The 23,080-nt window shown below is 38.6% G+C and overlaps 1 protein-coding gene across 2 annotated transcripts in view; it reads right to left on the bottom strand.

The window, feature by feature from the left end:
* LOC131225788 (nudix hydrolase 16, mitochondrial-like) overlaps nt 1-23,080 on the bottom strand; it is a 57,815-nt gene that overhangs the window by 11,452 nt on the left and 23,283 nt on the right. For both annotated transcript variants that reach the window (XM_058221380.1, XM_058221381.1), the window contains exon 3: nt 1,467-1,550. In XM_058221380.1, the coding sequence (XP_058077363.1) occupies nt 1,467-1,550 (84 nt within the window). The remainder of the gene's footprint in view (nt 1-1,466; nt 1,551-23,080) is intronic.

The following is a 23,080-nucleotide window of genomic DNA, read 5'->3' as shown; positions in this document are numbered from 1 at the left end:
TCTTGAGGCGACTCCTATGCTACATAGGATGACATCATTATCAATTCTATCATTCTTAGTCTTCCCACCCATCAATCTCAACATTCTCATCTTTGAAACACATCTTTCTACTCCTGATGCTTTTTAACTACCCAGCACTCTGCCCCACAAAGCAGGGCCAATTGAGTAGTTGTCCTAGAAAAGTTTCCCTTGACTTTCATAGGCATGCGGCAATAACACAAAACTACCTGGGCACATTTCCACTTTCATCCACCCAGCTCTAATTCTATAACATTATCATTTTAGCCTTTTTCACAGCAATTTGGAGTCAGCTTTTAGTTGGTGAATTGGCAAAAGTTCTACAAGCAGCTCCAACAACCTTCCAATTTTTCATAAGCTTTGGGAATAACTATTGCAGAGGCTCAAAATAATAATGGCAACCCCCAGCCCAACTGACACATGCACATCACAAGAGCATGCAAGCAAAGGAGGGTGGTCATGAAGGGCAGTTTCCATACATACCGCTTAGGATGAGGCAAACATATACACACAGAGTTGCCTCATATAAGGTAATAAACACAGACATCCAAGTTGGCACAAGGCGCATACATGTATCATGATCAGAATAAAAGTGGAAAGAACGTGCTCAAAGTAGTTCCTTGCAAAGAAAAGTAGGGAGCCACCATACACATTTATTTAATGCTGCTCACATGCCAACTCAATCCCACCCAACACTGAACATAATTGGAAAAGGGCAATTTGCAAGGTCTAGAGCATGCAATACCAAACAAGGTTGCTCAAGCTGACCAAATCTTCCCTAGTGAGAAGCATCAGATGCCTTCTAGGAACCTCCCTCCCTCCCTAACGCACAGAAACTATATCAACAAAAAACATAGCAGAAGAAAGATGACATGAAGGCTTAACAAATTGAATAGCTAACAAAGAAGTGAAGACAACTGTCATCGAGGCATTTTAAGCATGGCATGCTTCATATCTAAAAGATGCACAATATCTATCATGAAGCTTTATGCATTCTACTTACAAACAAATCGATCAGACTTCTCAAAAAAGAAAAAAGAAAAAAAATACAAACAAATAACTGGTTAAAGATGCCAAAATTTCTTATTCTTAGAAATAAAAAGGAAGCTCAATTCCATAAATATCACCCAATTATTAAACAACGCAGTGGGGATTTCATTAACAGCCAATAAGAAGGAGAAATCAATTATCCAGTAGAGAGGAAGATAGCCTAACATTTGAAAAAGTAAAGAAAAGGAATTCCCAAAATTAAACGTTATTAGATTATTTCCATCCAACTATATGTTTCCAAATAAATGTGGTAACTAAATAGTTATGTAAAATCCCATTGCTATTACCATCTAATACCATAGAAGAGTGCAATCAAGGAGATTATCATGTTAACACGATTATCATAACACCCAAAACATTTAAACATGTACATATAGAATCAACAGAGTGAATTTCACCATGATCTCCCCTCTAACTCCAGCTTCTTCTAAAGCTTCACGAACTGCTGCTTCTTCAACAGTTTCATCATTTTCCCAACCACCCTGGAAGCACAATAATTTAGTGATGAAGTGCAACTTCACAAGCACGCATTACATTTTGTGAATAATGATATGTAACTAATATTCATGTAAAGAAAGATGCATGCATAGAACAATTTTACAAATTCTTAATCAATTATTCACAAAAGAAATATATAACAAGATTTCCATGATTTACCACGTACCAACACCAATGTTATCTTAAATACCTTTTTGAGTGCCTTTCTTTAACAATTTACTTAAAAAAAATACCCCATTAAATAAATGACAAAACACTACATTGCAAAACAAAACTCCCTATACAATATAAAAAAACGTCTCGGAAAATAAGAACCACTGTTATTTGTGAATAAACAAGTCTCTCATTTTGTATAACATTTTTCTTTTAAAGAATCACATTTATTGAACAAATTGGATAATTCAGATATCTATATGTTCAATTTATCATTGATGCATACATGGATGATTACAATATCTATTCATATTTACTGTACTTTTAAGTAACATACTATATATACATCAAGAGAAGTGTGATATTAACTGTGTTTTCTTTTCTTTTTGTGTGTGTGTGTTTTTTTTTTTTTTTTTTTTGGGGGGGGGGGGGGCAAGGTGTCCCATATCGGTATCGGTTGGCGTAACGGTGCCCTCCGAAACCGATACGGATACGGGGGCGTAACGGCGATACGGAGGCATAACGGCCCGTAACGGCGCAATTTTTTTTTTTACCAAAAAAATATGAAAAAATATTGATTAAATCCGGAATATTCTAAGCATTCCAAATATGCATTCATTTATAAATTGGAACATGTTTATGGTGGTGTAACGGTCCACTCTTTGGTGAGAAGTTGTATCGGACTGTCTGATTAATTTTTTAACCAGGTAACTTGAATTTGACTGCAAAATTCATATATTTAATTTTTTTTAAATATGTAATTTATATACTTAACAACTTGATATTATTTCTCCCAATAGTTCTTTAAAAAAAAATGAAATTAAATTCAGGTAGATGGCGTTACCAATTTGGGGCTGACTTGGAGGACCAATCTATTCTCCAAATCAGCCTCAAATTCATGTCATTTATTGTCATTATCCCACTTATAAATTGGTGGACATTTATTGGATAGTGAATCATAAAATAAAAATAAAAATCAAAAGGCCCTATTTTAAAAAATAAAAACTCACAAATTAATAATTAAAACTATTTAAGTAATTTGATTTTGGCATTGTGAGTTAGCAATTGCAGTCCATAATTTAATTGTCAAATTTTAAGTTAATATATGTCTCATGTACAATTTTTTAAGGCTTGAATTAGGAGGGACTCAGATGTAAAGTGTAACACATGTGTCAAAGTTTTTTGGGCCCCACCCGTGATGAATGTGTTATATCCATAACGTCCATTCATTTTGCCAAATAATTTTAGGGCATGAGCCCAAAAATGAGGCACATCCAAAGCTCAGGTGGATTGCACCATAAAAAATAACAATAATTAAATGTTCACCGTTAAAAATTTATTGGGGGCTAGAAAAGTTTTAGATCACGCTGACATGTGTGTTTTCCCTTCATCCACGCCAATGCGACCGAATTAATAGGTTAGATTGAAAATAAATATTACAGTGGACTTTAAGAAAATTTTAATAGTGAGCATTCTATAACCATTTTTTCCTATGGTGTGGTCCACCTAAGATTTGGATATTACTAATTTTTTGAATCTGACCTAAAATAATGTGGCAAAATGGATGGACGATATGGATAGAAAATATATATCATAGTGGGCCCACTCGAGTCTGATCACATTGGATGGAAAATAAACGTTACCGTGCGCCTACGAATTATTTAACGTGAAAATCATTATCTTTGTTTCTATTTTTGGTGTGGTCCAGATGATCTCTGGATATAAGTCATTTTTTGGGTGGTGCTCTAAAATGATCTCTGAAAATAGACGAACGGTGTAGATGTAATAAATACATCACTGTGGAGCCCATATAACTTTGATCTCCTTTGAACCGTTCGTACAACTCGGAGCTCGAGGAGTGTCAGCGCTCGTCTTTACGTGACACGTACCTACAGCAGTATTAAAAAAAAAAAAATGGGGAGAGAGGGAAACGAAAAGAAAAAAAGAGGGAAAGAAGAGAAAAGAAAAAAAGAGGGAAAGGGGGACCGAAGAGATTGAGAGAGAGAGAGAGAGTGAGAGAGAGAGTGAGGAAGAATAAGAGGAAGAAGCAGCCGCAGCCGCAGCTGCTCGAGAAGAAGAAGAAGAAGAAGAAGAAGAAGAAGAAGAAGAAAGAGAAGAAGAAGAAGAAAAGAAAGGAAAAAAGGTGAGTTTTTTTTTTTTTAGGGCCCGTTACAGCCGTTACGGTTCCGTAACGGCCGTTACGCCCGTAACGGGTCCTACCGTTACCGTTACGTATCGGCCGTTACGGCCGATACGTAACCGATTTGGGATACCCTGGGGGGGGGGGGGGTGGAAGACACAGAGAGAGAGAGAGAGAGAGTGAATACAAACATATTTCTTAATGATTTAATTATTTATTTATGTGCAACATTGAACTACTATGAGAAACAAATAGTGGCACCCCAGAAAAAGGCGAACATGTTTTGTATAAGACTTGTGAAGTTATACCCAATTATTAGAACACTGTCATTTTCCAATCATCTTCCCCGAGGGGAAACAAGGTTCATTGCCAATCCATCAGACAAACCCATACGCAATGGGATAAGGTCCATTTCTAATGCTAAACTAGATGATTCATTTGCAGCGGGTGAGGAAGAATATTTTTCTGTAGCCAATGAATATACACTCAATGTTATAAGTATCGACGAAATCAGCCGATCTATCCTACGATATATCTTGTATCCCACCTGTGCGATACAAAACACACAAGTAGAGGGATATATCCCAAATGTTCGATCCAGTGAGTATTTTTTATTTTTGATCCTTTCTTTTTCTATAAATCATGTTAAATCAATGTCAAATCTTTACAAATCCATGAATTTTCATGTTTTGCATGAAAAATCACGAATTGGGAGCTTCAATTTCGAGATTTGGAGGAGATGGGCCAAGTTGCAGAAAATTGGAAAAAAAAAAAAATCAAAATTTCCCAATTTCTCGCAAATCGGTTGCAATCTATGTCCAAACATAAAATCAAACATGTATGTAACGTGACCTAGTGATTCTTCTTTTGCTTTTGAATGTATTGCTTATGTTTCCACACGACATCTTACATTTATAAATTATATGAATAGACTTTGAATATACTTGCATCAATTCGGTTAGACAGCGATAGATTAGGATCCCATACCAAAAAAAAAAAAAAACTATTACGTGCACTTGTTTTTTGTAATGTTTTGATTTATAAGTGTGTATTGATGTCTTTTTTAACAATCATTGAAGTTTCATTGAAATATTTGACCAATTTTCCAATGTTTCCCCATGTTTCCAACAACAGCAATACATTACGCTATACAACCAATATATCCCATGTGATAATCGATACGAATCAGTACCCCAAGGGTGCGATATGTAACACGATACCGATACTTTAAACATTGAATACACTTAGAGAACCAATCTTCTAGATCTAACATCTATGTTTCAATATCATGGAGAGCTTGAGACAACCAACATATGCACAGAAAATTACTCCCTCTTCACCAATCACTATTCCATGAAAGAAAGCATGTCAAAGCCAATCTTTATCGAGCATAAGGACTTATTTAATTTCCACTTGGAGGGTTAATCACCTATTGCAGGTCTAAAGGAGCAAAAATCCTACAGAAGCCAAAAAATTTAGAGGATCTCACACTAGCCATTCCAACCATCAGATGATTGTCCCATCGAAACACCATTATCAACAACATGGAACCTTAAAAGAACCCTTGAAAAACACTAAGAATAGTGCCTCTAATGGCATTCATCCCCTAGGCATAAACGCTAGTGAAAACTCACATTCCTATCGGAATTCCTACTGTTAGGGAATGTGATATGGGCCTACACAGGCCCACCTAGATAGGTTATTTTGGTCCAGGACAGAGGGGATTTTTGCTTTTGTTATTAATGACATTTATGTAATTATGGAACTTTCATAATTTAGAAAAAGAGAGGTGGAGAGTCATTCTCCTCTTCTCTCTCTTCTTCTATATTCTGTCTCTCTTTCTACTGGACTACATGGTATCAACATTTCATTGTTTTTTATCTTTCTCCAAATCTTCTTATTTCTTCTTCTTTTTTAATCCTTGGTGTCCCATATCTTGCTTGTGCTGAAAATTTCTTAAGAAACATAGGGCTTCTTTTGATGGGGACGTCTCGCGCATGTGCACGTACGCAAGGAGGAGGAGGGCCCCACCGTCAATCTGCATCGATGACGACGTCCAGGGAGGGCCCCCTATTTAGAAGACTGAATTTTGGTTCGTTGGAGTGGACCCGATAGTCAAATAAAGCCCATCATGTGTTCTCATGATCGTGGCTCATTAGTCTGATTAGTCTCATATTTTAGGTTTTGCTTATTAATGTTATTTAGAATATCATAGATGGTTTAGATTACTTCGATTAGTTATTATTTGTGTTTACTTCATCGCCAAGTAATAGGTTGCGCACATGGCGCGAGTTTTGGGGTATAAGTTTTTTCTTATAAATAAGCACCCCTTGTAGGGTTTTTTCTCATTGAAGATTAATAAAAATTCATGTGTTTCCCTACTCCTCTAAGTTCTCGAATTGTGAAAATCCAATTGAGTGCAAAGCCCTCCCTTCATCGAAGGGCTAACTACCGTGTGCGAAGCCACATCTATCCCGATTCGCCCCCATCTTCTACTATCCCTTCTTCTCATCTCACACCATCATCTACACTTCGAATCAGTCATTTATTGCAGCAATTCTTCTCCCCATATCAAAATTTCAAAATCTGGCCCTGCAGGAGGATTGAAAATTCGGCGGAGCACCACACACAGATCGCATCTCGGATCGAGCTGAAAACAAGGGTTTTGGAGTCCTCCCCTGGCCGACCAAACCCTAGAAGTCGGTTCGGGGAATTGGGGCCCACTCGCACGTGCGGTCAGGCTCTTGCGGACTATCACAGGTTCATGTTTTCCAGTGTATTTTCTCATACCTGTTTTTTTCATAGCCTTAACCCTAAATTGCATTATTCTTAATTTGTTTGCCCCTTTTCTTACCCTAGGGTTCTCATAATTGAATTGATGAATCCCTTGGATTAGGGACAAATTGTTGTGCATGTGTGGATGAGTTTTACCTCCCTTTGAGTATCGTTTGGCCCATAATTTTTATTGATCCAACCCTAGCATGTGTAGGCCTGGACCCACACAGATTCCCCTTGCTTGAATGTTTGAATTTTTGTGTGAGATATGGAAATTTCATGTGAATGTTTCTGAATTAGTTTGATCTAAAACCTGAGATCTTGCATATCATAGTTAATTTTTCATGTCTTGCATCATCTTTCTTGTTTCTTTTGTGTGTCAGGCCTTTTGTACTGGTGCATGTGTGCGTGAGGGAATAAATACATCGGCTTCTTGAATGATATTACCTCACGTGTTTGTTCCAAACATGTGAGTTGTTTGTCTGTGTTGGATGCCTTGCTCATGAATACATTTCTTCGCAACTGGTTGGAAGTAATGGATGTGTGGGTTGATTCTTCTATCTAAGGTGATGTGTGCAACATGTGAAGTGTGAAGTGTTCATTTGTGGTGCCTGAGATCTTGCATATCATAGTTAATTTTTCATGTCTTGCATCATCTTTCTTGTTTCTTTTGTGTGTCAGGCCTTTTGTACTGGTCCATGTGTGCGTGAGGGAGCCTGAGATCTTGCAAATCATAGTTAATTTTTCATTTCTTCACAACTGGTTGGAAGCCTGAGATCTTGCATATCAAAGTTAATTTTTCATTTCTTCGCGTGAGGGAGCCTGAGATCTTGCATATCATAGTTAATTTTTCATTTTTCATTGAGATCTTGCTAATCAATTGTGCTACATTAGCCAAAATTTGTCCTTGTGAGGTACCCTTCTTTTATTTGTTATGGAGATAAAAAGTGATCCACAATCTAATTTATAAACCCATCTGATTTTTTAGATGTCAACCTCTATTAAATTAAATGGGACAAATTATTTACAGTGGTCTAAGTCAATCCAAGTTTTTCTCGTGGCCAAGGAAACATTGAGATATCTGATCATGGAGAAACCTAATGAAGAATCTAGCACTTATGACCAATAGATCCACAAAAAAAAAAAAAAAAAAAAAAAAGAAGAAGAAGAAGAAGAAGAAGAAGAAGAAAGAAAGCCCAAATTGTGATCTGGTTATGGAATAGTATAGAACCCTCCATAAGTACAAATGTCATGTTTTCTAGATACGGCTAAAGAAGCATGGGATGCACTATGAGAGATGTATCTGTCTAATAAAAACATCTCTTGTACTTATCAGTTATATGAAGAAATATTCGAGCTCCAACAAGGAGATTAATCATTGCGTGAATGTTATTCCAAACGCAAAGGAATATGGGAAGAGATGAATGAGTATCACTCTGACTACCGATTTGGAGAAACTACAGCAATGTAAAGAGTTTCGAGTGGCCAAGTCCTTATCTGGGTTGAAATGTGAGTATGAATCGACTAGTGCACAGATTTTGGCTAACAAAGATGTGCCATCTCTAAATGAGGTGTATGCACGCCTCTAGCCTATATCTTTAGGCTCTACAAGTATAGTCAATGACAACTCAGCCCTAGCATTGTTCTATGGCCAGGACCGAGTGGTGGCCCTAGTGGAAGAGGTGGTCGTGGACCTAGGAAGCGCATAAATTATGGCTCTCCAATTATTCTATTGGAAAAATGCGAAGACCTCCATGGAAGCCTACATAAACTATTCAAGCTTCCCACACTAGAGAGAGTAGCATGCCTCCTCTAACTAATTCTACATTTATTGCTCCACAGACACATGACTGATGAGATGGTTACTCTGACTCAAGAAGAATATTCGAAGTTGGTGAACAATCTACAGAATCAGTTTGTTCCTACTATTTTTGCAGCTACATCCACCCTTACAACTACATTCATTACCTCTGATATGGCTTGCTTAGGATCCAAGTTTCATACTCCATAGGTAATTGACTCTAGAGCATTTGACCTATGGCAGGCCAGTCTAGTGTGTTTTCATCTATTGATGGCTCATTAACAGGCTCTTCTATCACTCTTGCAAACAGTACCCAATCCAAAGTATATGGAATGGATATCATTCATACAAGTCCCTCTCTTTCATTATCATATGTTTTATTTGTTCCATAATTTCCTCTTAAGCCTCCTGTCTGTTAACAAACTTACCAAATCCTTTAACTGTTGCGTCACTTTCTATCCTTCACATTATATTTTCTAGGACCTAAAGACAAAGGAAGATTGGTGGAGGACATACGCATGACGGATTGTACTATCTTGATCGTGACATTATGGGTACAACAGCACAAAAAGACATATCAGCTTATTAGTGGCACTACCGCCTTAGTCATCCATCATTGAAGATTCTTATTTAGTTCATTCAGATGTTTGGGGTCCAATTAAAATATCTAGTAGATCTAGGTTTTAAGTATTGTGTACATTTGTTGATGATTGTTTAAGAATGAAATGGCTTTGTTTAATGAAAGATAGATCTGACTATTTACTACTTTTAAGACTTTCTACATGGAAGTGCAAAATCAGTTCAATTCGAAAATGTCTATGTTTCAATCTGATAATGCTAAGAAGTATGTCCCAAGCTTTTGTTAGTTTTTCTTTTCCGGAATTGGAAGCCTACATTAGATATCATGCACACACACCCCACAATAAAACAAGATTGCAAAATGGAAAAATCATCACCTTCATAGATAACTCATGCTCTCTTAATTCAAATTAATGTTCCTAAGAGTTTTTCTTTTTTTCTTTTTAGTAGTTCTTAAGAATTTTTAGAGTCATACAATACTTACAACATGGTTTTTTATAAATCGAACGTCCTCATCGGTTTTAGAGGGTCAATAACCTCATCAAATTTTATTTTAAAATACTCCATTGATTTTCTCTACTTCCTAATGTTTTTGGATGTATTTGTTTTGTCCATCAACTAAAGTCTGACAATGATAAGTTTGATCATCAAGCAATTAAATGTATTTTTATTGGATATTCTCCCACACATAAGGGTTAACATTGTTATAGTCTATCACTTCAAAGACAATAGATATGTGTGCAGATGTTATCTTTTTTTTAATCTACCCCATTCTTCTCAAAGGATAGCAAATCTCTTAATATGGAACACTATTATATGCCTGTTGCGGTCAACGAAGACATCCGACCTCCATCATCTACTGCCCCTTTCATTCCCACCGTGCCTCAGTTGAAGGTCTACTAATGACAAAAACAGACAGATGGTGCACTTGACCATGACGTGTCGTCCAACATATCTTCTTCAAATACTTTTGATCCAATGAGTTCTTCAAATAAATTTGAGATTCCTATTGTGCTAAGAAAAAATTAAGCGTATGTGTACCAATCATTCCACCTCTAAATATGTTTCATTTCATTGCTTATCTCCACATTTCTAATGGATGCACTTCATCAAAATCAAGGTATTCCATAATGGTAACAGTGGCCGTAACGGCTACCATCGTTACCTTTACGATACAGACTATAATGGTCATTACAGCCCCTATAACGGTTGTTACAGTCTCCTTTTATTGAAAAAAACTCGAAAAACCTATATCGACCCTGTAATGGACCATTACAGGGCCATTATGGCCTTTACGAGAGGGGTAACAAGACGTTATGGGGGTCGTAACGGCCTTTAAGAGTCGTTTTTTCCTTAACAGTTGTTACGACCTTTATGACCCCGTAATGTGTAACAGGTGCCACAATTACCTTTACATAACAGCCGTTATGGCGCACCATGATCGGAATGACACTTGGGAATTTACCACTCCTCTGACCAGTAAACATGTTATGGGTTGTAAATGGGTCTACATAATCAAGTTTCATCTTATGGTACAGTTGAACGGTCGAAAGCTCACCTAGTCGATAAGGGTACACTCAAATTCTTGGTGTTGATTACATTGAAACCCTCTCTTATAGCCAAGTTGAATTCCATTCAAGTTATGCAATATGTAGCTATTAATCATGATTAGCTCTTCTTTCAAACTTTAAGGTTTTTTTTTTTTTTTTTTTTAAGTGTCTTCTTCCATGGTTATCTTACCAAGAAAGTTTATATGGCACCTCCCCGATTTGTTGCTCAAGGGGAGTGACAAAGTGTGTAAACTGCGAAAGACAATTTATGTATAAAACAGTCTCCATGTGCATGGTTTGACAAGTTCACCAAGGTTATATTAAACTATAGCTTTGTTCAAAGTCCAGCTAATCATTCCATTTTTTTTACAGAAGGATATCTTAGGTCTCATTGTGCTTGCAGTATAAGTGGATGACATTGTTGTTAATAGAAGCAACAACAAGGGGATTGAAAAACTAAAGAGGTATCGTCACTGACATTTTTCTTTTAAAAGATCTGGTTCATATTCGATATTTGGTATAGAAGTAGCTAGATCTAAAGGAGTTAATCTATTCAACAGAAATATGTTCTGAATTTAATCATGGAAACGAGTCTTCCTGGGACCAAACTAGTTGACACTCCAATGGATCTTGACCACAAGCTTGTAAGTGATCAAGGGGATACAATGGAGGATCCAGGGATGTACAAAAGATTGGTTGGAAAATTTAATTACTTAACTATTACTTGACCAGACATATCCTATCCTATGCAGTGAGTACTATAAGCCAATTCATGAGTTCTCCAAGAGTACCTCACATGGAAGCAATTATTCAAATTTTGTGTTGCCTTAGAGGAGCATTATGTCATGGAATTTTCTATAAATGGAATGGTCATCTTCGGATCACAAGATATTTAGATGCAGATAGACGATCCACTACCAGATATTGTACATTTTTTAAGGAAATCTAGACACATGGAAGAGCAAGAAGTAGAGTGTGGTGGCCTAATCGAGTGTCGAAGCAAAGTACAAAGCAATGGCTCATACCTCTTGTGAGTTGAAGTGGATCAAGAAATTGTTGCAAGAAGTGGGATTTATAATGAACCTACTTATGCAGTTATTTTGTAACAATCAGGTTGGTTCACACATAACAAATAATCCAGTCTATCATGAAAGAACTAAACACATCGAACCAACTGTCACTTCATACGTGAGGAAGTTTCCAATGGCAAAATCTCTACTCCATATGTTCGATCTCAGGACTAACTTGTTGTTGTGTTCCCCAAGGCTCTTCGTTCCACTTAGGCTACATATATTCTAAGATTAGCATAAAAAATATGTATGCTCCAACATGAGGGGGAGTGTTAAAAAATGTGATATGGGCCTACATAGGCCCACTTAGATGGGTTATTTAGGTCTAGGATAGAGGATTTTTTTCTTTTATTATTAATGGTATTTTTATAATTATGAAACTTTCATGATATAAAAGAAGGAGGAGGGGTGTGAACCCTAACTTCAACTCATTCTATATTCTCCTCCTCTCTTTCTCTATTCCATCTCTCTTTCTACTAGCTTACACCTACCAAACACTGCAAATAGTTGCAAGGTTGGATCCTAATTAGGGTTCAGAGGTGTGAGGGTGTGGTGCATTATGCATCATTGGATCAGGTTTGTTCTTTGTAGTGTTCAGGTTGTGTTTCCCTTGTATTTGCGGGGAGAAAAAAAAAAGCAGGGAAGAGGATGCATCATGGGCATTTCATTCTCTTGCTTCGCATAAGGAATGAAGAAAATCTTGGCAAAGGCAACGACCAAATTGTGAACTGGTCGCTTCTAAATTATGGCATAAACTCCAAGGTTCATCACTCATCAAGGAAGTACCACATTGATTTATATATCACAGTTAAAATCTTACCATTCAATATTAGCCAGATAAAGGTCACCCCACTAGGTGAAGATTTGAAGCTTTAGAGAAGGGGGGGGGGGGGGGGAAAGGAAGTTACAAGACTAGTATTATTTACGCCTGAATAGTAAAAAGGATTGCACTAAAAACGACCAGGTTTCAAATCCCAAGCACAATAGATTGATGGCCACTAGGTTGAGACACAACACCCTCCTAACAATGCCACTAGACAAGCAAACATCTACTGATCACCTGTTAGCTTATCATTTAATACCAGCCATATGAAAGTCACCCTTCTATGTGAAGGTTCCAAGGTTTAAAGAAAAGGATACAAAATTACTATCAATATGAACAATAGAAGGATTTCTCTATAGGCCAAGGGCATAATAGATTAACCACTATATCAAGGTGCAAATGTTCTTCAAACTAGTGTTCGAAATATCGGTATCGCATCACATATCGCATCCTTCAGATACAGATACGTATCGGTTATCGCACGGGATATATCCTTTGTATCGGGTAATTTATCGCACTTTTTGGGAAACATGGGGAAACATTGGGGAAATGGTTGAATTTTTCAATGAAACTTCATGGATTGTAAAAAAAAAAAAACTTTAATACACACTTTTAAATCATAACATCTCAAAAAAGAAGTGCATATAATAAGTTTCCTTTGTATAGGGTCCTAAGCTGTGTTGTCTGACTGAACTAATGCAACTATATTCAAATTGAATGCATAACGTTTAGAGTGTATATGATTATCATTTTCATCAAACACTTCTAAATACTTTGAAATTAGTCTCAATTGATAGTTGGTTGAAGAGGAATTTCGAAAACAAAAATATTTAGTAAATTTTTTTATTAAAAATTATTTTTATTTTTCAAAAATTGACTAGGACTTAACAAATCAGTAGAGCAGCCCTCATACATGCTTGATTTCATGTTTGGAGTGCAACATTGTGAGCAAATTTGGAAGAAATTGGGAAATTTTCAAATTTTCTCCAAATTTTCACAAATTGGACCACCTTAATTTCTCCAAGTTTTCACAAATTAGACCACCTACACTCAAATTTCGAAACTATAGTGTATGTGATGATTGTTTCATCAAATACTCCTAAATACTTTGAAATTAGTCTCAATTGATAGCTGGTTGAAGGAAAAAGTAAAAATATATACATGGAGAACATGAAGAACCAATTTGAAATCAAAGCTCCAACTCCATGATTTTCCATGCAAAATATAAAGAACCAATGGATTTATAACCATTTGACAATGATTTAACATTATTTCAAGAACAAAAAAGGGATCGGAAATTGAAAATGCTCACTGGATCGAACATGTGGGATATATCGGCACTACATATGCGTTTCGTATCGCACAGGTGGGATACAAGATACATCGGCCGATATCATCGATTTTCAAGACATTGCTTCAAACCATGTCAATTGGAAAAGGAAGCATCCATGGACCTCCCCTCAATGCAATTGTGCACGACAAGGAATATACCATACTATCAAGGATCCAAAGAAGTTTCACTAATCAAAATCCTAGCATTGACATCCTAAAAAATTTATACAACAAACAATGGACAGAGAGTAAATTTTTCCATGTTCTATGAAACATCTTAAACATCTTTCGAGTTAGGGTTTCCAAGTATCCCCAAGAAGAACTTGCCACTTTCCAGCCTCCAAGTCAGAGATCATGGGCAAACTTTTCATGCTAGGCCCTTAATATGTGAGACTGCAGTTTAGCAAAAACCATTGGAGATGATGGCAAAATGGAAGATTCGATGGTTTCCTAAGACCTACTCTATGGGTGGGGAGTCTATCCAAACCTATGGATCTCTCTAGCATCCAAGCACAATCCGAATCTTCCACTTGTTGGGCGATCCGTAAAATTTATGAGTCCTTCCTGTCTTGATAATGATTATATTTATGTGATAAAGGATCATATATTATCGAGAACCTACGTGGCCCAATGATCTGTTATATATTTCTCCCATTGTCATTCTAGGTACTATTACAATTTACATGTAACATACGCCTAGCGGTTCTAAACTGTCAAAAGAGGGTCCTATGGAGAATGTGGTCAGAAATCCATAATAGAGTTCTAACGAAATTATGGGACGGTGCTATGAGCTGGTAAATACCTTCCCATACATTATCCAACCAATCTACAACACAATGACCGAATTTATTATCTTCATGCATAAGGATAATAGATTGCCTAGTAAAAGATTTCAAAAACATCACAATCCTTCCCTTTTTCTATTGCAATTTCTCGATTTAGTGTTCTTTTAGTGGTTTCAGTACCGATGGAATTATTGATAATACCCTTTTTGTTTGGAGAATGTTAATAAATTCCAAAATCCATTTCGTTGCCCAGTAGCTACAACAGTTTTTTATCAGTATTGCAGTAGCACTTTCGTTAGGTATTGGAGCAACATTACCTATTGGTTTTTCTTTCTTCTTCTTTTTTCGGCGATCTATCTATTTGTTGCTTCTCTAGCTTTGATGTTATTAGGAAGGGATTTTGTGCATAGGCTTGAAATAAATAAACTCACCCAAGATTGATTTGATCAAGTAGATTACACAAAAAGGATTGAAGTAGTGACCTTCTCATGTCGACAAATACAAGCAAAGCATGTAACTGTGTGGATCCAAGCGTTGTTCCCAAATGGAGCCTACCTTAAGGGGCAAATCCAGGTATCTGAGGAGCAAGTAAATACATTGACAACCACTAATATGGGAAACTTTCCAATGATGCGGTCTAATGAGGCAGTGCTCACTGTTAATTCAAAACACTGATATTTTATTTCACTTAATAAGACATCACCTAGAATTTTGGTGATACAGAAAACAGCTTACTTCTCTGCTTGCTCCAAAGAAGCTTCCACAAGAATAATCATGTAATCCATTTTACTGAATGCAAGGTATCATTGCCTCCATTTCCCACTTCATCACCCTAAAGAGGCTGCTGAATGCAAGGTATAATTGGGCCTCCATTTCCCACTTCATTACCCTAAACAGGCTGCTGATGCAAGGTATCATTGGTCCTCGGTCTCCCACTTCATCACCCTAAAAGGCTGCACCACAACCTAATACAGAGAATATAACATTGAACTCAGAAAAGAGGATGAAGGTAGTGGGTACAGTTGCTTCAACCTCTACAGAACCAAAAGAAGCTAACCTATCAAACATTGATCATTTCTGATGGGGAACTGAAGAGAATCAGATATATTGCAAAACCCACTGCCTCCGTTCAAGGCCAAGCCTAACTTTTAAGGATCCATACTAGAAGGGCCACTCTGCCAAAGAAAACCTTCCAGACTCTAAATGTCAGTTTGATGATCATGCCTCTTGATTCAAATCTGGAAACCAAATCAGTGACCTCATAAGCCATCAACATACCATCTAGAATCTGAGGCACACTTTGCTCAGGGGCTACTGCCATATTTGGCATAATACATATAAACAAGAGTCAGCCATTATCTCATACACGCCCAAAGGAGGTTGATAGTGCAAAATTCCATAATGGCATCACTTGATTCTACAACATGGACATAGGTAATGTCTAATGTGTATAGCATAGGTGGGCTTTTGTGAGAGAAGAAGAGTCCATTTATTAAAAGCACGACCTTAGCTTCCTTTTTTTCTTTTTTTCTTTTCTTTTTTGAAGGATTGAAATTAGCTCTACTAATTCCTCAAAGGCCAAACCAAAAAATTTGATGTGGGAGCTTTATCAAATTCTATGGCTTCTTGTCAAGGTACACCCTCAGATCATGGAATAGAGGGAGAGACAAGTACTCTTAGGGATCAATCAACCCAGACATATTGGCCCGAGACTACAAACCAATGAGATGAGAAATGCAATGATATTTTGAAAGATTTAAATATGATAATAGTACTAAAACAATCAGCTTTCTGCGGGTCCCTTATCCCATTTTTGAAGGTCACTGATCATTGTAATATTTCAGCAAGGTATTCTTGGCCAGGATAATGTGAAAGATAATCAGATGGAAGTACAAAAGGGTCAAATTGAACAAAGGTAAGCCCATTTATTCCTTCTTCTTCTTTTTTTTTTTCAAAGAGACCAAGTTTCCTATTTGTTCCAACAGGGAATTTCCCTGTTTGGAACTTAGTTTGTAGATGAGGGGCTCATATGGTTGGTCTATCCAAGCCCATTGATCTAACAACCCCCATCATGTATGGACCATTACCTGAAAACCTCTCAAATTGGAAGATCCTAGCCTTCCATTGAAGGTGGTTTGTTCGTGAAATTCTCTTTGACCAAGTATTTGCATGCCAACAACGGGAAGGTTAGAGTTGACCAATTGAGAGGAAATTCTACAAGTCGTCCATCCATGATGGGGGCTGTCAGATCAATGGCTCGGATAGACCAACAATAGGCCCCAAATCAACAAACTACGTTCCAAACAGGGCAAATAGGAAACTTGGCCTCTCTTTAAAACAGTGTTGGAAAGTACATATGATGAGGGCATCCAAGCACCCTACACGAGTTTATCAGAGGAGGAGGAGGGTTGAGGCCCCAGCCCCAGCTTCATTATGGTTGAATGATCATTACATGGGGACTAGTGGACCCAATTCGAGTTCTTAGCCGTGTTAAAGACCCCACATGCATGGTTGTGCATTTTTTAAGACCTCATACTACAAATATGCATGTGGGTTGCTTATTTGGAACCGATTGATACATCATTAGACTATTTGAACGTCACCTAGCCTAACCTGGACCACATCAGTTTGGTGACCCAGACCATTAGATATATTAGGAGACTCAAGTTTAAGTGTACAGACACTCTAATCTACACATCAGAGCCATGGACCATATTTGTCCTGATCGTTGATCACATGTGGACGTATGGACGTACCTATTACACATTGGAGATCATCCTTGTGTCATGTGGCACATCTTTATTTCTGCTTTATTTTTCAATTTCATTTTAGGTTATTAGAGATTTATGTTTTGATCTTGACCGTTAATAGATTCAGACAGTCAAGAATAGTTCTAGACTTAGGGTTTGCCTAGGTTTTCTTATATATACTTGTTTGAGACTTGAGATGATGGACATATTGAATAAAAAATTTCTACATTACTTCTTTTGAGCAAGAAAACTTTCTGTGAATGGAATTTGGTGAGAAGCCATTGGAGTGATTAAAAGTTATCTTTCTTATTCTCATCTAAGTATTTCTTTATTCGCTCTCTCAAACCCTCTTTTTCCATCGAATATGTTTTCCTTTCTATCTCAAACCCTAATTCCATCATCATCAACCCAACTTCTCACCAACCAAACTGACCCAACCCCACCACACTATCAGCACGACTGTACGGACGTGCCCTTACACTACACAGACATGTCCGTATAGCGTCCATACAGTCGAACAGCCTTCCCATCATTGATCACTTTCTCTTCTTCTCTATTTTATAAAACCCTAACCCTTAACCCTAGCCTTTTATAAAACCCTAAATTCATAATTTCTTGATTTCCATACCCAAACACTAATCCATTCGAACCCTAGCAAAGCGCAAGTGAATCCTCAAATCTAGAACAAATCCTATGCTAGATGGAAGTTCTACCTTCTATTAGGTCATGTCCGATCAATAGCCTTAAGGATCTATTTTGCGAGATTGTGATGTGGTGTTGAACTTGAGCTTAATTGAATATTTTATTTCTTCAAATTTGTGGTAGATTGGCTTTAGTTTATGTTTTGATTTACTCTGGTAATCCATTAATTAATTTATTTGCATCATCCTAGTTCAGGCCATCCGTCCTGCATCAACATCTACAAGAAAGATAAAGAGAAATAGAATGTACCATCAGGAGTACTTATCCCACAATTGACAAAAGACCAAATCAATAGTCCAAATTCAACCAAATCACCATTAATCGAAGATTAGGATTCTACAAACAATTTGATCTTGAGTCTATGCCCCATCCACAATCAGGCCAACAATTTCTACAGCTTGGATTGTTGTCTAGTTATCCATGCATGGCATTGTTCAGTGGTTGTGTGCATCCATGTGGATAGCCACAGACTGCCACAAAATCAATGTTTTTCTCTTATGAAACAAGGAGAGTTTACTTAGTATGCTCATAGTGTATAATGAGCAAGGTACCCCTTGATTCTAGACAGAGGACCCCACTTTAGATGGGGCATATTTCAGAATTCAAATGATTAGAAACCTCCTACTAGAGGACACACGTTTTTTAAATTCCGATCATTCACTTTTTTTCATTTCAACCACCATGAGAAATGAGACATCTACCAATCAGGGGTGTGGATTGGGTACTACCATCACCAGGACCTAGCTAGAGACGAACGGTACTATCAAGGGCATTGTGGGGCCCACTGTAATGTATATGTTTTATCCACATTGTCCATCCGTTTTGGCAAATCATTTTAGAGCGTGAGCCCAAAAAGGAGGAAGATCGAAGGTTCAAGTGGATCACACCACAGGAAGCAGTGGGGATTAAAAGCCTACCGTTAAAAACTCCTTAGGGGCAACATAAGTTTTGGATTGAGCTAATATTTATGTTTTCTCTTCATCCAAGTCTATGTGCCCTTAAGAATAGGTGTTTTCCCTTCATCCAGGTCTATGTGACCTTAAGAACAGGTTGGATGGCAAATAAACATCACGATGGGCCTAAGGAAGTTTTCAATGGTAGGAGTTCAATCACCACTTCTTCCTACGGGGTGGTCCACTTGAGCCTTTGATCTACCTCCCTTTAGGGTTCATGCCCTAAAATGATCTGTCAAAATAGATGGACGGCATGGATAAATTATATACATCACGATGGGCCCCATAGAGCCCTTGACAGGGCTGCCCATCTCTGGCTAGGTCCTGGTGGGGGTACTACCCAATCAGCGCCGACCAATCAACAAGTTATATCACCTCTAATATGATATGCCCCATTCACATGGGAGGCCCACAGTTTGGATTGACGTGCATGTATGGCCCATTGATAGTCTTGAGTCCATGCATTGGATCAATCGTTTCACACTACCATCTTACCTCTTTCTTAAAATATATGAAATATCAAGCTGAGTATTACAAACACTCCCAAGTTAGTCCCATGGGAACTCAACCAAACTTGAATGGACATTTGAGTCATCTGACTTTTCAGGTTCTTTTGAACACTTGTGACAATTGTTGAAAAAAAAAAGTTATGTGACTTCTTTTAGAGATTGTGAACTCCATTATTCATATACCCTTCCAAAAAAAGAAAAAACTCCTTTATTTACAATCATGTTTGATTAAAGACTTTTCAAGCTTGTCTTCTATATATAAAGCTTTTTGTCTCATAGTTTGTGTTAAACAAAAGCATAAAGAACCCAAAATTTTCAAAAAAAAAAAAGAAAAAAAAGTGAACTTGTATATAACCTAGTCCTAGATACTTCGTTTTCACAATTCCATAGCATAGCACGTTATAATGATTTTGCATTCAATAGCATAGCACATTGTAGCATTAGTAACTTTGCATTCAACCACCCATGTACTAGAGGAGCATTTCTCATAGTAGGACACGAGCTAGATCAACAAAAGATTTCAAAAGCTGCTTGAGGAGAAGGGAAGTTGGAGAGAAAATCTACATCAGCATAGCAGAAAGGGAAGGGTGGAGATGAGACGCGAGCCATTGTTGGGACAGAGGGAGGAAGTCGAGGTTTCTCAGCACCCATGGAGACATGATTGGTCTGGGTGTTGACATTGGGTAAGGGGTAGGGAACAAGGGAGCATCGTTGTATGGACCTCTAGCTCTCCACTCTCCTCATGGAAAGTTTCCTGAAGGGAGGAAGTCAAGGTTTCTCAGCACCCATGGAGACATGATTGGTCTGGGTGTTGACATTGGGTAAGGAGTAGGGAACAAGGGAGCATCGTTGTATGGACCTCTCACTAAGCTCTCCACTCTCCTCATAGAAAATTTTCCAAGGGGTGGACGAAGTTCAGCTTCAATAGAGTGTTGGGTAGAGTTGCGTCGATGAGGAAGGTGGTGATGCTGAGGGAGAAAGAATTCGAGGAGGCCATGGGTTTTGCCTTGTGCGTCTAGAGAAGGCAGAGGAGGTCATGTCTATGGTGAAGGCATTGTATGGGAAAAGCTTTGAGGGGCTAAAACTCTCAATCCAAATGACTAGATATGAGCCAGAGTTGATAAATTATCAAACAGCGAAGTTGGAGAAGAAGGATAACAACAGTAAGTCTAGGAAGGAAGGGGGTGTTGAGGCCAAGAAAACAAGGGAAGGAAAATGGGTGAAGAGGGTGGCGGGAGCAGGAACTTCCTATAGGACAGTGGCGAAGGAGATTGTCAGGGGAGAGTAGGGTGTAGGCAGTATGGCAGGAGGGTAGGTGTAGCGGAGGAACATGAGAGAATGGGGGAGGAGAGGTGGTTGTGGGGGGGCAATGGCGAACATGGGCCGTGGTGAGAGTCCACCCTCAGGTTGCGAAGAATGCATGGGGGTCGATCCAATGGAACCCGATGGCACAAGTTAAGAGAGAAGCTACAATTGGTGAGGTGAAGAAATGGTTGATTGAAAGTGGTGGAGCAGCTGTTGACCAAAGTATTCTCAAACCCTTCTATGAAAATGAGGTATGGATCTCTTTAAGCACAGAGATGGAGGCGAATAGGGTCCTCATCACTATGGTGATGTTCAAAGATCAACCAATTGCGTGACTCTGCAGGTGGGCTAATAGGTCGTTGTTTGGGTGGGAGGAGGTATGGTTTCAAGTTTAAGAGCTACCATTAGAGTTATGGCTTATGGAGGCTTTCATGTTGGTGGGTTCGTGCATCAGGAAGGTGCTTGTGGTGGATCCGGCGATGGAAGGAGGTACAAAGATTAGGTTTGTGAGGATCTGCATGAGAAAGAAGAAGAAATTACCGGCGCTGGAGCAGATTTACATTGCAATCAGGTAGGTTAAAGTAGGAGTGAGGGTAGTAAAGCAAGGCTAGGTCTCGAACGGGGGAGGAAAGTGGGGGCATGTGTTAGTGGCAAGCAATGGTAAACCAGCAGAGACAGGTTTCGCAGATATTTGGGAAGATGACAATGCACATCTTCCCATGCTCTGGGAGAGTTCAAGAGAGGGCATGGAGGATGCTAAGAAGGCAATGCATGGTTTGTTTGTTGTCAACTTTAAGGTAGTGTTAGGTAGTGACGTCTTGACATCGAGCGGGAAAGGAGTGGTGGGACACATGGAGGCTCGGGCTGTAGGCTTGGGAGCAAAGTCCGCTTCAGTGGCAAGGATCAGGCAGTTGAGTCTAAGGCTCAAGTAGTACATGTTGTTGTGCCAATTCAATGAGTGGCCTTGAGTCGGCGGTGTTAGGGCATGTTGGGCTTAACGCGAATGTCTCTGGAGAGGAGAGACTGTCACATGTGCTTCCTCCTACGCGTGTGACCTTATCTCCTATGGCAACATGTGTGATCTCTACTTATACCCATCACACATGCAAGACCCTTTTAAGATGAGGCTTTATTTCCGAAGATTGAAGGATGTTGTTTTAGCTAGAGGTGTTTTCAGATGTCTCTTCAATGGCAGTGGAGGTTGGGTAAGAGATTGAAACTCTCTCCAGCAATAGCGAGTCTGGCGAAGACGCATTGCATGCTCATCGCTATGGCACAAGCTCGCAAGTCAGTGGCGAAAGGTTACCTACCCGAGCCGAAACTTCCAAGGACCAAACGTAGGGCAAGAATCCAAAGGGAAGTCCTTGAGATCACTCCGCTGTAGGTGGCAATCGATGAAGGGATAAAGGTGACTTCCTTTTAAGATAGACTAGAGGGCTCAAAGGAAGTAACTATCAATAGGATCGCTTAGCATGTTGCAGCAGGAAGGGGGAAATGGTGAATTAAGGAAACCCCAAATCACCTGGGAAGACAAATTGGAGTTACATTCAGGGATAATTATAAAGCTTTTTATGTTTTGTTTCAATTCGTGGAAGCTCACGATAGGCAAAAGCAACAAATGAGCTGGTGAGTCTAGCCACTAAGGTCAATTATGAGTCATAGAGGCTTATTAGGGCGGAGGGGGATGGGATGAAGGAGGGGCTCAATGCCCAAATGAAGATACTAAGCTGGAACGTAAGCGAGCAGGGGTGCAAGGTGAAAAGGAGGCAGATTAGAAATGTTTGCAAAAGAATGAAAACCCATGTGAGGGGATGAAGGGGGAGATCAATTCCCAAATGAAAATACTAAGCTGGAATGTGAGGGGGTTGGGGGTGCAAGGTGAAAAGGAGGCATATTAGAAATGTCTACAAAAGATCGAAAACCCAAGTAATTTCGTTTCAGGAAACCAAAACTCAATGTTTCAACGAGAGGAGGTTGGACTCTCTGTCGGGTGTTATTTCCAACAAATGGGTGGCCGTAGATTTTATCGATTCTGCTAGGGGAATTGTAGTGGCGTGGGATCCTAGCATTTGAAAGAAGGAGAATTGGTGGAGCGGGAATTTCTCGATGGTGGTGCTATTGAAGGGTATATCAACTGGTGTTGAATGGATGTTCATAGTAGCCTACGGGCCAAATGTGGCAACAAAAAGGGGATGAATTCTTGGCAAAACTAAGTTAAACTCACAATAGGGCGGTGGGCCCTTGGTGCGTGGGAGGTGATTTTAATTCACCAGATTCATATCTAAAA

Source organism: Magnolia sinica, chromosome 14, assembly GCF_029962835.1.
Source record: "Magnolia sinica isolate HGM2019 chromosome 14, MsV1, whole genome shotgun sequence".
NCBI lineage: Eukaryota > Viridiplantae > Streptophyta > Magnoliopsida > Magnoliales > Magnoliaceae > Magnolia > Magnolia sinica.
Note: the sequence above shows the minus strand (reverse complement) of the source record. Positions and strands in the feature narration are given on the sequence as shown.